This window comes from Phlebotomus papatasi, chromosome 1 (genome assembly GCF_024763615.1).
Source record: "Phlebotomus papatasi isolate M1 chromosome 1, Ppap_2.1, whole genome shotgun sequence".
Taxonomy (NCBI): domain Eukaryota; kingdom Metazoa; phylum Arthropoda; class Insecta; order Diptera; family Psychodidae; genus Phlebotomus; species Phlebotomus papatasi.
The window spans coordinates 11367270-11384111 of record NC_077222.1 but is presented as its reverse complement, the minus strand read 5'-3'; the positions used below and the strand labels follow the sequence as shown (position 1 = coordinate 11384111).

Below are 16842 nucleotides of genomic sequence, written 5' to 3'. Positions count from 1 at the left end.
TGCTAAAGTTTGTTTAGCTTTATCCAAAATTCAAGACACTTCCCAAGTACAGAGGTAACCTCTTAGTAATCCAAATAAATTTACAGGATTTGAAATGGCATCCTGAAGCTGCTGGCATTTCCCTGAGCCCCCCCTCCCGCCCCTGAGCTTATATTCTTTTCTGCATGGCTGAATACCTGACCTGAAATGAAATTCTTAAGCACATGTTCAAATAGTCAGCTTCCTGTTCATCCCATTACTTGCACTGCGTCACCAGTGTTCAAATAACACAACATCACTAATAAGTATCAAATATTAACCATCCCAGAGAGAGCCCCAGTCCAATCCCCAAGCGGTGTAAGAGCAAAACAATATTAAGGGAAAATAGAGGAATTTTCTCACCTCTAATGGATTGTCTTTGAGACAATTGGCTGTGCATGAGACGTCAGAGTAGAGGGATTGGTCCTCCTTGGCGTTCTGCAGCAACAGTTGATCACAGTTGATGTTGTTGGTGACGAAGACCGTGAGACAGAAGAGCTGTATGTACTTTATCACGACAATATGCATGTCTGATGAAATTGTTTGATCCTCTGACGTTGTCCACTTCCCCATTCAATCCCTCGGCACAGAAGTCACGTTGATGGGTCAATTAAAATAACCCATTTGTTCCTGAATTGGACAAAATACAGAGACAGAAAGTGTTACAGGGATTCAGGTAGCCACTCAATCACGCACATTTTCCATCTGACACAGGAATAAATCATCAATTACATCGCATAAATAATTGATAAAAGGAGTGGCAAAGCGTCCTAGGCTTTGCAAAGTGCTCTAATGTGATGACTTAGATGCTATGCCTCAAAAGTAGGTGGAAAGTAATCTCCCTTCGAACGTTTATGCCTTAGAATCGCGTGATTTTTCTTTTATTTTTCCAAAGAGACTTACAAATATTTATCACATAATCATAAATAATTGATGATAAGCCAACTAATATTTAATAGAAATGTGTAAGTGTCTTAGGGAAACTAGAAGAAAATTCACATTATTTTCGCATCATTTACGATTCCCGGTTCTCAGCCGATTTATTGAATAGCTCAGGAGGCATTTGATATCCAAATAATGTATGTCTTAAATGTAACCAACATATTTTCAACGTAAACGAGCTATTTCTAAAAAATATAATGTATAAACATGATGGAAGTATATTATCTGAAAATTATGTGCTTTGTATGCCAGAAAAATAACTTAAAAATACGTAGAAAATATCAGTTATTTTCTATTAATAAAGTATAATACATTTTATTTGATAAATTCCTGTTAATATGTGGGTATTTCTCTTTAAAATTACGACTAAATGTTTTTATATCCGTAAACAAGTCATAATATAATCTATTTTTGAGTGAAAATATATAAATCTATGTCAAAAATATCGAAAGTATATTTATCTTATATATTATTGCTGTTATGTTCAATGATTGTCGTGAAATTGTATGAACATCATGTTTTGATATTTTTTAGTTACATTTGTTCCGTAAAAAAGACAAGTTGTATGCAACTTTTGTCCTTTTTGTATGACGCTGTCAGATTGTCAAATTCTGCTTTGTTTACTAAGCAGATCTTCATCTCCCAGTGAAAATTTGTGGAAAAAGTGATGTCTAATATAAGTTAGAGTCTTGAAGGGCGCCGGGGTCTACATTAGAGTCGAGTACATAGATAGAAGGCATTAAATTTTGCAAAGTAAGTGTAAATGATGGAAAAATAGCGAATTAATACATTGTTTGTGAAAGCTAACATTTTTCTTCTTTAATTGCATTGTAGCGAAACTACAAGCATTAGGACAACTTCCTGGTCTTCTGTTGTGAAACCAAATTGCAGAAGGAGTATCCAGAATGCAGAAAAAGTTCACGAAATGCATAAAATTTCAGTGCTATGACATTTTTTATTGTGTAGTGATATTATTGATGTAAGAAATATACAATGTTAATATAATGAACGACATTTTATAAGTATAATCACTAAAATATATAAAAAAGTGTTATTGTCTACTTTTCTTACTTATTCGGGTTATAATATCTTGATTTTATTTTTTCGGATCAAAGAAAATATTATGGCGTGGAAAAATACAGAAAATTGGTGCTGCCAAACCCAAATTAATGGAGAAATTATTCACAAAACGTTACAGTGCAACGATATTTGTCCAGAATAGGATTAAAAGGACTGTATTCTATCAAAACTTGCTGTAAAAATTTGAAAACTATAAGTTTTTTGAATGATGTCATGGAAAAAGCCATAAATTCATTCAATTTTGTTTTCTTTAATTTCTTAGCTGTCCCTTGAGAATTTCAAGTCGGGAATGAAATTTTGTTCACTAATATTGTATCCTCTGACGAAGAACAGTTATTGCATTAAACTTTCATACGCAATAAAAGTGCACGAGGCACAAAAAATGTGACTGAATTATCAAAGATAAATGAATATTTATTCGAGTAAAATATTTGAGCAAATCTTAAAGAAAAATACAAAAGAAATAACAGTTGTTCAGTCGATAGTTATAAGATTGGTATTACAGAGTGATTCTATCTTATTTAGTGATAATCGATACATTTTACCGTACCGGATGACGTGATTATGTCTAATATGAAAAATTGTTATATTTCGTATGTAAAAATTCCCCATTCACCCAATTATGGACCTCTTTTATACTGTTATATAGAAGAAATTTGTAAAGTTTTCGTCATCGTTTTCGTATAGATGTTAGACATCTCTAATCATTTATAGTGACAAATGCTCCTTGGGAGATTGAATCACTCAAAAGATCACCCAAAATAGCTTAGGAGCTTAGGAAATTCAATTGATGTTCTGACAAAAATTAGTTATCGGTTATGAACCGTACATTACCAGTTCAGAACCAATTGGAGCTAGATCAGTTTTATCAGAAATTCCAAGACCTTTCCAACAAGCTCAAACATGATACCATTCGGATGAGAAATACGCTCTCTAGAGTTTTTCTATCCTATAACCTTGAAAACCCGTTATTAGGAATGATTCAACGGGATTTTCACACATGGTCAAATGTTCGCCTGGGAAATCTCTACTCAATGGCTTACCTGGGTCAAAATTGACAAAAAAAACAGCAGATTTTATTCTAATTTCCTTTCAACATAGGTTATGTTGTACATTTATATGCCTAAAAGCTTAAATTAAATATTTTTACGTAATCCCTTAACTATCTTGGGAATGCGCAAATGAGAAAAGGAAATATATTGAGTTTCTTATGTAAGAAATGTAAGAATCTTTACGCTTGTTTTGCTCAAAACCGTTGAAAAACATTATTTCAATTAATTACTCATCAAATAATTGCAATTTTAAATACATTAATAACAATGCCAAAATTGATGGATAAATATTCTATTTTATTTTTTTAAGATGTTTGAGAAAATATTTAAATTTTTCACAAACGTTTGACTTTCCATACGATTTTAACCAATTGTATTGAGTACTTCAAACGATAGCTCTATTAGATTAGATGTATCAGGCCATTTATAAGTAGATTAATTTCTTCTCTACCATATCATACTACGAACAGTTTATTTAGAGCATTATCTTAGTTTCTGGTTTTTAAGCTTAGGGCAGGGCATTGGAATTTTTAAGGTAGGGCATTTCCTCTCAAGGCCCCCCAAGCGCTACGACCCTGCTTCGGTTCAGACGATCCAAGCTTCGGACAATTCATTTTTTTCTCTATGTTCCTTATGGATTTTAAAGGTGCCCCACTTTCAAAGGTGCCCCACTTCCCCATATATCAATTTTAATTGCTGTTAAAATACTACACAATCTAAATGACTACACTGAGAGAAATCCGAAAAAGTTAAAATAACATTCCGGAAATGTTAATTTTACCCTGCAGTATTGATGCAAAATCGGTGTAAATTATACCCTTTTTAGGTGTATTCGGGTTAAAGTAAACCTTTTTCATGTTAATTTTACCCTTAAAAATGTGTAAAAATAACATTAAAAAATGTTGATATATTTTTACACCTGAAAAGTGTTACAGTTATGAGGAAAAAAAGTTAATCGCACCCTCTTTTTTTCTCGGTGTAGGATTATGTGCATTAAAGACGTTCAAATGGCGTTATTTATTATACCTAATGTCATGCATTTAGTCATGCGGTGCTATTTGGGTAATGTTGCTATATGCTTGATCCTTTAAAATAAATTTTAAAATTGCCTTTTCATATCCCAAATTTATGCTTTAAAACCTTTAAAGTGTTTATTTAATTTTTATAAAAACTGTATTGTGAGAAAGCTTAACTTTTTATTGGTACAATTATTACTTTATTCAAAAAAGACAAAAATGTCACGCTGGCATTTAATTATTATTAAATTTTATTTTATTAATTAACATTTTTTCGCAAAATTGTACAAAACTGTTTCATGGAATTTAATTATTTCGTATTCAGCTCAAGAAACAATATCTCAGCTATTTAATAATCAAAATTATAATATTGCAATAAATGTAATTAAAATTTATTTCCCTTGTGAAAAGCGATCCAAAAACTGCACTTATTAACTAAAGTTTCGTAATTGTTTCTGTTTTAAGTAGGAGTGTTTGCATCATTTGGACCACAATTTTATTGATATTGAAGTTACTTCGCAGAAAGTAGGTTAATCATAATGGGAAATTAATTTAAATAGAGTCCAATTAGAATACTTTAGTTTCGAGCCAGTATAGTACAAATAATTATTTTGAAGATACTTCTAAGAAATTTTCACTGCCGTTTCCTGGGATATGTTTTCAATAGAGCCACAACATTTTCACTGTTATTAATTTTGTGGCATGTTGAGAGCAAATTCCCTTTTCTTCGTGTTTGAATTACGCTTAAATATTAGATTGTTAAACACAGACTACCAAAACATATCAAACTGATGCGGTGAAAGCCAATTACTTGAAAATCTTCCGTTGCTGTGCCTGCAAAAGACACGAAGGATCAAAGATGTACATGAATTTACCACTGCCTACAATTTTGTAAACTGGGAAATAAATTAAAAAAAAAAAGGAAAACCAGGATTTTATGCTGTGAAAATAGGTATTTATGTGGAATTTTCCATGACGTAAAAATACTTTTTGTTGCTCGGACTCTGCAGAGAAAGCTATAATTATATAATAGAATCCTCGGATTAAAGAGAGATAGTGAAAAAAAGAGCTAAGAAAGAGCTTTGGAAAATTCTTATGAATTTTAATTACGTCGGGCTTTTTAACTGAAACTTTGAAATTTAATAATTCTGAACAGTTCTGACAAGTTGCCAGCGCCACTTGCGGTAGAAGTAGAAAACAGTGTCCTCTCGCGGGAGAAAACGTTGTCAGTGATAGTGATAAAGTCAACTATTGTAAGGAGTACTGACAAAAAAAAACCAGTGATAAGCCCAGATAAGCTTATGGTAGTCGAGATTCTTTACAGGCGACCTCGAAATGCGTACAACTCGGAATGCGTGAAAATTTGATTGCGAATTGAATTTTGGGGGTAAAGAATCGCGTCGAGCAAACGGTTCTCGGTCACCGCAGTACTTTCGAATTTTCGAATTCCGATAATTAGAACTGGAGATGTGACCATTTGAAAATTTATTAATTGACCCCTTCTAGCTCTGGTCAGGGGGATCGGGGGCTTAATTTTTTTTTTAAATCGAAAGGTCTTAGGCCCAGCTATAACATACTAAAATTTGAGATCGATCGATGCCATAGGGGCTGAGTTATTGGAAAAAACAAAATTTTGGGGTATTCCCAAATGGCGGACAGGGGGTTAGGGTGGTGGATCTGACATCATCTACTTCTAGCGGCCCATCGGTATTTAGCCTTTGCCGATATCTGCTTGTCGATATCTCTCTCCGTTCTCTCTCCAGAAGTGGTTATGCGACGGACGGGACGTCCACGAAAATCGATTTTAGCACACATGATATTCGTGATCTATAAGTGTCAAGACATGTAAATCCAAAATTTGGGCCCGATCTGACGAGGTCGGATTTCACCTGTGACCACAAAAGCTGGAGATTGTAAAGAATCTGAGCTAACAAGACTACCCTTGACCGATTTAAGTCCTAAACTGACTTACGACTTAAGTCGAAACACGGCTTAGTGAAAAATGATGGAAAAGTAGTTTAACCATTATTTCGGCTAATCCTCAGGTCCATCAAGACCTTTACGGCTTAAGTCTAGAGACGAATTGTAGTCTATTCATTCTTTTGATTATTTACGTTAAGCCATTTCTCGACTTAAGCTGTAGATCCTGCCTAGCTCATAATGCATTGCATATTGCTACGCTTTATAATATTTGGTGTAATCATCAAACTGTGACTGTCAGTCAATTTTCTTCAATATTATTCCTAAAATTCTTTTTCTATCATGATTCTAAATGAAACAAAGAATAATTCTATTGATTTGGAAAGGGGAAAAAATATTTCATAAGTCCAAAAACAAGCGTTAAAGTCGCACTATGAAAAGTATCCGGATTACCTCTCTTTACTCTAATGTTCTTGATGAATCATTAAGATTTTTGTTATCTTGCATAAAGGCCTCTACACATTGGGAGAAGTTTTCATCAAAAATTGCTTTTTTGACAGAATTTTGACATTTCTACCGACAGCAGTACAGAAAATTTCCTTCAAAAAAGCAATTTTTGACGAAAAGTGCTTCCAATGTGTAGAAGCCTTAAGGGAAAGCTTCGCACAGACTCTGGCTTCGAACAATTTGGATATTTCCCATATTAATTTTATGAATCTAACCTAATTATCATAAATATGTAGGTCGGATTCATTAAAGGATTATGGGAAAAATATGAAGTGTTCGAAGCCAGAATGTATGCGAACCCTGAAAACCTTCCCCTACTAAACGAATTGTAATCGAAGGGATGTTTTTTCCCAATAAAAAAATTGAATATTTCTACATTTATTCAGTCAGTATTTTCTTGCTTGCTTTAGTGAATAATTGAATTAATTTATGCGAATATAATTTGATATCGGAATTTCTTCCTGGGAAACCGTTTGAAAATGAATATCGAGTTACAAAAGCTCTCTTGGATTGTTTTTGTGACAGTTTTGACATGATTTTGTTGACGCAAGGAAATTCTAGAAAGGAAGTGAAGGATTTTTTTTAATACAGAAATACCTCATAAATTTGCTATTTTTGCTTACGTTTGAACAAAAAAAAATGGATTGAAAATCGACAGCTAAAATCGCAAAACCATCGAAGGTGTGTCAATCAAATATTGCTTTCTGCCTCTCTTTACAACATTTTCTCCTCAATCCGTGGCTTTTTTTCTTTCACATTGAATTACATATTGTCACTTCTGCACTGTGCCCTCCTAGAAAATGCCATTTGCACAAATTATCATAATCTGTAAATCAAATTTGGTGCAACTTGAGTGAAAAAAAAATGCAATATAACTTTTGAAAGTATTTACCATGGAAAAGTGCCCCAGAGTCATGAATAGAATTTGCAACACTTTAACTTCAATATTTTACAAACTCTTTAATGATTTCTAACAATTTTTGTGCACTCTGTGATCTGAAAGATGTATAACTTTTCTGCAAAATTAATAACAATCTTAAGTTTTGCTAAAGAATTCTGCTTTTAGTTGGGAAGTTCCATTATTATAGATTGTAAAGATTCAAAGTTCTGCGTAAGGGTCATTATTACTTCGGTTTTTAATCAAAAAACTCTATTCGTATCTTAAAGTATTTGATTTTTTACACAAATATAAAAACTCTCTGAAGGATAAAAGAAATTATCGCATCACATTCAGAGGATTTGTCGTCTCAATGGCGATTCACTGGGAATAAGGGATAAAAAGATCAAAAGATATATTTCATTCTTTTGATGTTTTGTTTTTATTAAAATATCTTTTAATGGCTTATAAGGTGACTTTCTTGGAAAAAAAAATATGGCACAAAATAGAAGAAAAGCCCAAGTAACATGAACTGAGTGAATTAGAATCAAAATTCGCCAAAAATATTGGCCATTTAAATGCCTGAAATAAAAGTCGTTTAAAGAAAGTGATATACAGTAAAGGAAGACTTTCAGGCTTCGCACACACTCTGGCTTCGAACACTTGATATTTTTCCCATATCCTTTTAATGGATCTTACTAATATAACATTATATTGTAATAGCTAGTCTTAAGATACATTTCCTGAAGAAATAGGTCAGATGCATTAGGAATAAAAAAAAAATGAAGTGTTCCAAGGCAGAGTGTGTGCAAAGCTTGAATGCCTTCCCATACTGTAAGATAACTCTAAAAAAATATATTAATAAAGTTTACATTATTTTTTAAAAACTTATTTAATAATTTTTATCTCTCCATTTTTTTAAAGAAATAATTATTTATTTAAAATACGGTGAACGTAGTTTTACACATAGCTCTTCCATATCCGGATGACTGTGAGTGCAAATGACATATCGTCGGTTGTGTCTACCTCTGTCGTATCTGCATTTCTTTTGTGTCAGCATTTTACGCAAGAGGGGACATCTGTATTGTAGCTTGCACCAAATGCAGATACAAAACAAATGCAGATACGACAGAGGTAGACGCAACCGACGATATGTCAACTTCGTTCTCTGCATTATTATTATTATTATTTTGAATATTTTACCAGTTTTTATATTAGATTCTGTTTTGAATTTGTTATCCAGAAATTTTGAAATCAAAAATAGATAATATGAGAAAGATCAATTGCTTGAAATTAAGAAAAAACTTTTTAAGCTCTCTAAGGCCTTCGGTAGCCGAATGACAGCTATCAAACACTAGTGACATCTTAAAAAAAAACGTCACGAATAGGTTTTTATGTGTCATTTACACATCTGATCATCAGAATAATAAAGAGTTGAATGTATAGTCAAGTGTAAACAATAATTTCAAAAACGTAAAGGAATTTAGCCTAAATGCACTTACACTTTGTCTTTGTAATTTATTGTTAACCCTTTACAGCTGAATGTTGAATCGAAGTATAAAGATAATTCGAGGATGATCCACCGTTTTTTAATGTTTGAACGAGAAATACAATAAATTTAAACAGTGGATTAACGTTTAAGCCAAAAATTAGACCCCCGATTTCGGAGGTATAATTTTTGGCTTAAAGATGGAATAAACCTGTCCACATCTATCCGTAAATTCTTCTCGAAAATACTGTTAAATGATACCAAATTGATATAATCTGCACTTTAATGGATTTAATGAAAAGAAATAAGGCTTTCACTCTCTTTACAGCTTCTAAAAAAGCCAATTTTGCCTGAAATAAAAAGAAACATCCACCATATGCGACTTCAATGAGTCGCCACTGAGGCAGGAGTCGCGGGAGTCGCACTTTTTTGTACCCCGAAAATATTCACATTCTTACACATCCACAATATTGATTCCTATTTTATTTTAGAGAATTTTTAGCAAGTCTGGTGGTTCAAGATTACCAAATAATGAGAAAAAGCCGTGTAATCTTGCTAAATCGAACAAAAACATTGACGAATTGACATTTTCTGGCATGCCAGAAATGCCAAAATATGGGGTTGCCGTATGACAAAAACAGTTTACGCTAAAGCACTATTCCACGTTTCTGCATACGAAAAAATATTTAAACCTAGCTTAATTTTAACTCTAGACTAACGCTAATCTAAGGTTAAACTGAAGTTATTCTTCGTTTCAACATTCAGCTGTTAAGGACGATTGGAATACCGGTGTCCCATAAAGAAAATAATTTTTCCTGACCACCTAAACTTATTTTTTTCTTATGTTTGTACATAATTGTAAAGTAGAAGGTCGAATGAATCTAGGATATTTTTTGTAAGTCTCCAGCTATTTGCTGTATATAGTAAATTTTTAAGCTCAAAAATGACTAACTTTTAAATTCTCATATTGAAAATTAATTTTATTTCGACCACTCAGAATATAAGTTGAACAACTTGATTTTTTAGATAAATCATTTTATTCACTTTTCGAATACTTATTTATACCTTCTACCTTCCCTGTGAATATTATACATAAAAGATAATTATTTTCAAAGTTATAGAGATTTTAAATTTCAAAAATCCTATACTGTGCATGTAAAATGTCAACTTCAAATCGCTCTCCTGTAAAATTTGCCTACTGCGAGATATTCGTGTCTTATTCTGAGTGATCGATTTATTTTTTATACTTCCAGTTTTTTTTTAAGCAAAACCGTTTTGGAAAAAGAAACTACAATACTCAAACATAATATTTTTCATTAGAATGAAAATTATCAGTTATTGGTATCGTCAGAAAAATTACTTGAAATTTTTAGCTATTTTTGTCCCTATCGTTCATAGAGACAAAAAATACACCAAATTAGACTTAATAAGATAATATTGAGGAAGCACCACAGAAGAATTATATTCTAGGGTAGAGTCAGTACTTTTGTCCATCTTTAGGCTTTAATGGCTTCGTAAGGTATGTAATTTTTATCAGATTAAAATGAATTGTTTACTTTGAAATAATATCTCTAGGATTTGTCTCGAGGATTTTGGTAAATCTCATTGAAACATATGCATTTTCCCCAATTATACTTGTTTCAATCCTTTTCGTAATTTGTTTTAAAATGAATTTTAAATAATTAAGAGACGTAATAACCCATTAGATTAGTATAATAGAACATATTGTAGTGCTATGAACTTATTAAAGTCTTGTTAAAATAATCCAATTTAGTTAATAGTTTTATGCAATTTTTTTTTCAAATAATATTTTCACATAAATTTGTAATAAATGAAGTTTTTTGGAGAATTGTAAAGAATAAATTTTAAAAAAAATCGTTGAAAGATTACAACGATGTCTACAAGGATTTGACGATCAACATAATCGTGTCCTAAAAATAATTTTCTACTAAATACTACCCATATTGCCCTCTCTGTAGGGGACATGCAATATGGAAATACAGTGGGACCTCGATAGAGTCAATTTCCAATAGAGTCAACAGCTATTTTTTTACTCTACGGACTCCGATAGAGTCAACTTTTCCTTTATTATTAAACTATAATAATATTATGTGATTTTATTATGATTTTTTCGAAATTAAAATCAGTGTTTTGGTGTATCAATGTAACGTTTATAATACAAGAAAAACATTTATGTAAGTAACATGGTAATATTATGATAAAATAATTATGATAAAATTCGTATATTAACCGTGTAATCATTTTTCAACAAAATTACTTTCTTTTCGAGATTTTAAGCGTTTTGACGGATTGAAAGTTCTCTTGTCTTAAATTTTTTTTAATTAAGCATATGATCGCTATATAAAGAAATTTGTAATGTAAGGAAAAACGTACAGGATTCTAGATTTTTTGAGTACAACATAGTGAAGAAACTTTTTCTAAATTTATTCGAACTTTTTAAAGAACTAACTTGTTTAAAAAATGTATATGATAAACGACCATAAAAATTACCCTTCTAAAGAAAAAGTGTAAATTAATTTTAAGTTACATTTTTGATTTAAGAAAATTTGGATCAAAAAGAAAATAAGCGACAGAAAATTAAAAGTGATCAGCAAAAAAACGATTAAAACGCCCTTCTTTCAACATTTAAGATTAAAGTTCTGAATGGTTAAAGATATTGACTTGGAGTCTTCGGAAGACCCCCCATAAGTCAACTGGAAGATTATTAATACGACCCTAATTTCCATCCCACCCTTCCCCTCAATCTTCCGAAAAAGCAGTATGACGTTATTCCCTATAATCACAAACAAAACCGATCTTAGTGGGAAGGGAAGGGTAGGGAGGAAATGAGGGTCATATTAATAATCCTCAGGTTGACTTATTAGGGGGTCATCTAAAGACTTCATGTCGATATCTCTAATCATTTAGCGCCCATATTTTACAGAACATGAAGGAAATGACAAAAATTGGTTTTATTGCTCTTTTTGTGAAGTTTAGAACCATGGCATAATGAAAAGAACTTTCAATCTCTTCTTTTATACACTAAAAGTTTAAAATAAATTCTAGTTAATGTTATTTGCATTATAGAATTTTCAATAATTAAATATTTACCGGAGCTTTTAAGAAAAGAAGGGAAAAAGAAATCTTTAGGATACCATTTCCTTATCTTAACAACGTGGGTGGACCTCAATATTACCACATGGTGAGTAATTTATACTTAAGATATTTACTAATAATAAAAAATAAAAACATTCCGTAAAATCTGTCATTAAACCTCAACTTTTGCCCATATATATGACTTTTTTGGACCAAAGAGTGTAGAATTTATGGGATAATTAAGTGAAAATTCGACTATCGTTTTGAATTTATCAGTGATCTAGAACAAACATAAAACAATACCCCTTTCTATCAAACTTTCACATTTTAATTGATTTTTTCGGACTACAATAGAGACAACAAATCCAATAGATTCAACAGGCCTGGAAATAATTAGTTGACTCTATCGAGGTCCCACTGTACTTAATTGTTTCGTTCTTAAATTTTTAACCAAAAGAATATTCAGCTAATTCTCAAGAATTGAAATACAATGTAAAGTAACGAGGTCCTTTGCAAAGAATGGCAAAGAAAACTCACGATTATTGTCCTTGGCAATGTTCCAACGAACGTTTTCAAATTTTATTTACAACAAACCACTATACTTCATTCGAAATAAAATTAGCATATATTTTTTCGTTTATACTAATAATTTTTCCCCGAAAATTTGAATAAATTCTTATCAGGAGATTAATAAAACAGAAATGAGAAGTTCTCGAGTTTCCCCTTGTAAACGTTCATAAGAAGTTTATAATTTTAACTTGTTCCAAGGAACAATGCGCCATTTTCACTTGAAAGAATCAGTGCAAATTCTTCAGGAGCTTTTAGACAGTCTTCACGTGTCCTTTGATATAATTTCGCATTTACATATTTAAAATGGTCTTTAATGAATTTAATGCTTCTTGGGTGATCTTTTTCTTCTTTCAAAATTACTCACCTATAGAGATTAATTTTCTCCTTGGAAACTCCTTAGCTTGTGATGTTTCAATTGGGGCTTCCTTCTTTAATTTGCAATGTTTCTTTTGCACAACACAAAAAAAAATATCCTTAACGTCCTTTGGGAGCTGTTTTTCCTTTTAACACTGTTTTTTTCATCCACTGAGATTGGAGAAGACTTAGTACCATTTCTTATTTTGCTAAAAATTCCACATTCAACACAACTTCTTCAATGAATTTAACTTTTTTTTTCATAAAAGTTCTTCCTTTTCACAAGAGATCACGAAAGAGAAATACTGGTAGTCACTTTTCACTTGAAAGAAGAACCTTAATCACTTTTCACTTGGAGTTCAACAGGTGAGCTAGAACTTTGCAAAATGCTCATACCTTGAATTAAATTGCTCTTGAAACAACTTTTGCACCATAAAATAATCCTTAAAACCACAATTAATCCTTTGAAACGTTCTTAAGAGAAGATCTTGATGAATGGTGTTTGATTCTTTTGACTGGAAAGGACTTCTTTCAGAAGACACTAAACCATCACACGTCGTGGTTGGATTTCAACTGGTGACCGATTGAACTGGTTGGACTCCAAAACCTACCCAAAGAGCTTTAAGCTCCCAATTCTCTCTCGCTCTCGCTCTGGAGCACTTCTCCATGGTGTTTGTAAAGTACTTTCCTCAACCTACACCAACATTTATGCCACTCACAATCACACATCGTCCAAGAATGAAATATTCGAGGAAAACACGCATGATCTGAAAATCAAACTTGAATGAATAGAAAAAATCAGTGGAATATGTAATAATTGCAGCGTTAATCCCTTCTGCCAAAGAATATGTTAAGCTTTGCTCTTCCTCCTCCTAAAGCTCTTTGTTCCTGCGGGGAAGAACATCTAATAGTTCACCTTGTCCGAAACCCACAAGAGCTTAAAACTTAGAACAATAGGATTTCCATATGATTTTCACAGAAGTTATAGGAAACTTCGCATCTACCTATAAATCATATTTCCGTAATGGAAGCATTGTAATATGCGGCAGAGTGAATGAGCTTTCGATTCTGTTCCTTCAGTATCTGTTTTGGTATATGCAGACGATGAGGATTTTCCGGGAAACTGATTTGAAAGCTTTTAGACATGGGTCTACGAATTTTACTCCTCTGGCTACTTCCCATTGAATTCTTCCACAAATTTCTTAAGCAAAAGGCTTATTTTCCAATGCGGAGAAGTGAAGTAATTTTAATAGAAATTGCACTTCATATTGATGAAAATGTTTATGGAAACATACATCATATTTCCACTTCATTAATTTTGATATCTACAAGGGATTTCCAGGAATTTGTTCTTTAGGAAAAATATGAAATAAATGTATGGCAAAGCATCCTGGCATTGCGGAATACTCGAATTCGAATTTATATCGAAGGCTCAGAATATAAAACGAATAAGTCGTGAATGGCCAACTTTGCAGGAGAGCAATTTAACCCTTTAAGGACGATTGGGTCACCGGTGACCCAAAAATGAAATTTTTCCTACGGCCTTCTAAAGCTACGTTTTGCACAAAAGTCAGAAAAAGTGATTTTTTCTGATCCCCGATTTTAAACCTTCTCGTCCTTAAAGGGTTAATGCTGATATTTTACATGTTGAGCATAGGATTTTTAAGATTTGAAACCCCTATAACTTTAGGAATAATTTACTTCTCGGAATAATATTGAGAGGAAAGGTAGGGGGTGTGAATGTCAAGGAGTAGGGGAGACTGGGGCAAAACTTGTCAAAACGCATATTTAATTGTTTCACGAGCTCTGAGAAAACTTAAACGTTTTATAATGAGCATATTCTTATAGGAAATTTACTGCTCTACAACATTGCAGAAGACTATTTTCTTATATCTCGAAAGAAATGTGATTTTCGAATTATTTTCTAATGACTCCAGCACACCTTTTAGATCAGAAAAATTTTATGAAGTCGAAATTCGAATCCCTTTCTTTCTCACTTCTTTTGCATATGACTATCTCATTCTTTCGCATACCAAATTCGATTGAGCTAAATTGAATTTGGAGTGATGTTAAAAAGAAGAAGAAGAGTACAAGAGAATGAGATAGACATATTCAAAGCATGTGAGAAAGAAAGGGATCTGAAATTCGACTTCATGAAATTTTCCTGATCTAAAAGGTGTGCCGGAACCATAAAAGTCGATTTTGTGGAGATTCTCAAAATTGCTGGAGCAAATTTTGTCAGTTTTCTAATAATTTGTGACGCTTTATTCTTTCAAACGTTAAAAATATCAAATAGACATATTTTTATAGGAAATTTATTCCTCTACAACTTTGTCGAAGATAATTTTTCTCTATCTTAACGAGAAATGTGCTTAAATTGAGCTAATCTGTATTGATATTTTCTGGAAGCCAAATATTCCAAAAATGGGGCTCAAAATTTCATAATTTTTTATTTTACATAATTCTTTCTCGAATCCCTTGAAACTTTGTAAATTTAAGAAAGTTCATGAAGGCTATCTGTAATAAAAATTTCAAGCCTCAGTCTCTTTTATTTTAGAAAATAGTGAATATTGAAATTTTCGTTTGGACAAATTTTGCCCCAGTCTCCCCTATCCGAAAAGCAAAAAAAAACGAATTTTACAAAAAAAAATCGAGTTATTCGACTTATATTCTGACAAGTCGATATGTCTTCAGAGTAGTAAGCACTCCAAAATGAGCTTACCGAAACTTAACATTTATTTACCTATTTGATGTAGTTTGATAGAAAAATCTGTCAAATAAGAAAAAAAAATCATCCAAATCGGTTAAAGGGGTTGAAGAATGAAATAAAATCGAATTTCGAAAATCTATTGATTCCAGCGCCCTTAATGGTGGACACACACAATTTTAGTAGACCAGAGGTGTGCAAGAACCGTTAAAACCGAATAAACGTCAAAATAAGTTTGTTCTGGTAGCGTTTTGACCATTGACGTACATGTTTCATTTGACGTTTATTCGGTTTCAACGGTTTTTGTACGTCTCTGCAGTAGACTCTCCCAAATTCGGGCATTTGGGACCGAAATGTCAACCGAATTAGAGAGAAATTCGGGCGGCAAATTGTTTGAAATGCAACGATTTTTTGTTCATGTGCATACTCATATTGAGTTTATATGCTCATTGCTATTATAAATTTCATGAAAAACTTTTAATAATGCAAAATCACATTAAAGGACAAATCATGACAAATTTGAGCATATTTGCTTCATTTGATAATCATAATCGAACTTGAAAAATGTCAACAAACTTTTTTCGAATTCAACTGCCGCCCGAATTATAAAGTAGCCTGATCTTTAAAGAGCCGAATTGAGCCCGATCACAAGTAGATTTTGATTCTCCAATAGTGTCTTGGATGAAAGGTAAATGGAACTCTATTTGCACAAAAAGTCGTTGAAGTTCGAAGAATTCAAATTCAATTTCGAATTTTCATACTAAATTTTCGAACAAGTTGGGGAAAATTTTTCAAATATCACACTAAAAAGCTCGCAAAAGAGTTACTCTTTCCGTACAGAAGTAGATCTCGAAAAATTCGAAAATCTATTTGAAGATCCAAAAAAGAGACTTTCTTACTGATAATTCCGCAAGGTAGCTGAGATGCATCCTGTTAGAATTTCGAAGTGCTCAAGTGTAAAAATGTGACGGTCTTAACATTGTTGTGAGGAAAAAAAGAGAACAACGACGTTTACTGTTCTTGTCCCATTACTTAATCACTCCATAGTCACTGAGTAACTCTTTTTTCAGCTTTTTAGTGTGATATTTGATAAATTATCTCCACCTTGTTCGAAAATTTAGTATGAAAATTCGAAATTGAATTTGAATTCTTCGATCATCAACGACTTTTTGTGCAAATAGACTTCCATTTACCTTTCATCCAAGACACTATTG

At 32.3% G+C, this 16842-nt stretch overlaps 1 protein-coding gene across 3 annotated transcripts in view; it reads right to left on the bottom strand.

The window, feature by feature from the left end:
* The window catches only part of LOC129810204 (tyrosine-protein kinase receptor torso), a 58152-nt gene extending 43685 nt beyond the window's left edge, over positions 1 to 14467 (bottom strand). For 2 of the 3 annotated variants that reach the window (XM_055860528.1, XM_055860529.1), the window contains exons 1-2: positions 12932 to 13582; positions 382 to 648 (exon numbers count right to left, since the gene is read on the bottom strand). In XM_055860528.1, coding sequence (XP_055716503.1) covers positions 382 to 591 — 210 coding nt within the window. In that variant the 5' untranslated portion in view covers positions 592 to 648; positions 12932 to 13582. Of the gene's footprint in view, positions 1 to 381; positions 649 to 12931 lie in introns of all 3 variants that reach the window. The other variant, XM_055860526.1, reaches the window with a different exon arrangement.
* Between the last annotated feature and the right edge of the window lie 2375 nt (positions 14468 to 16842).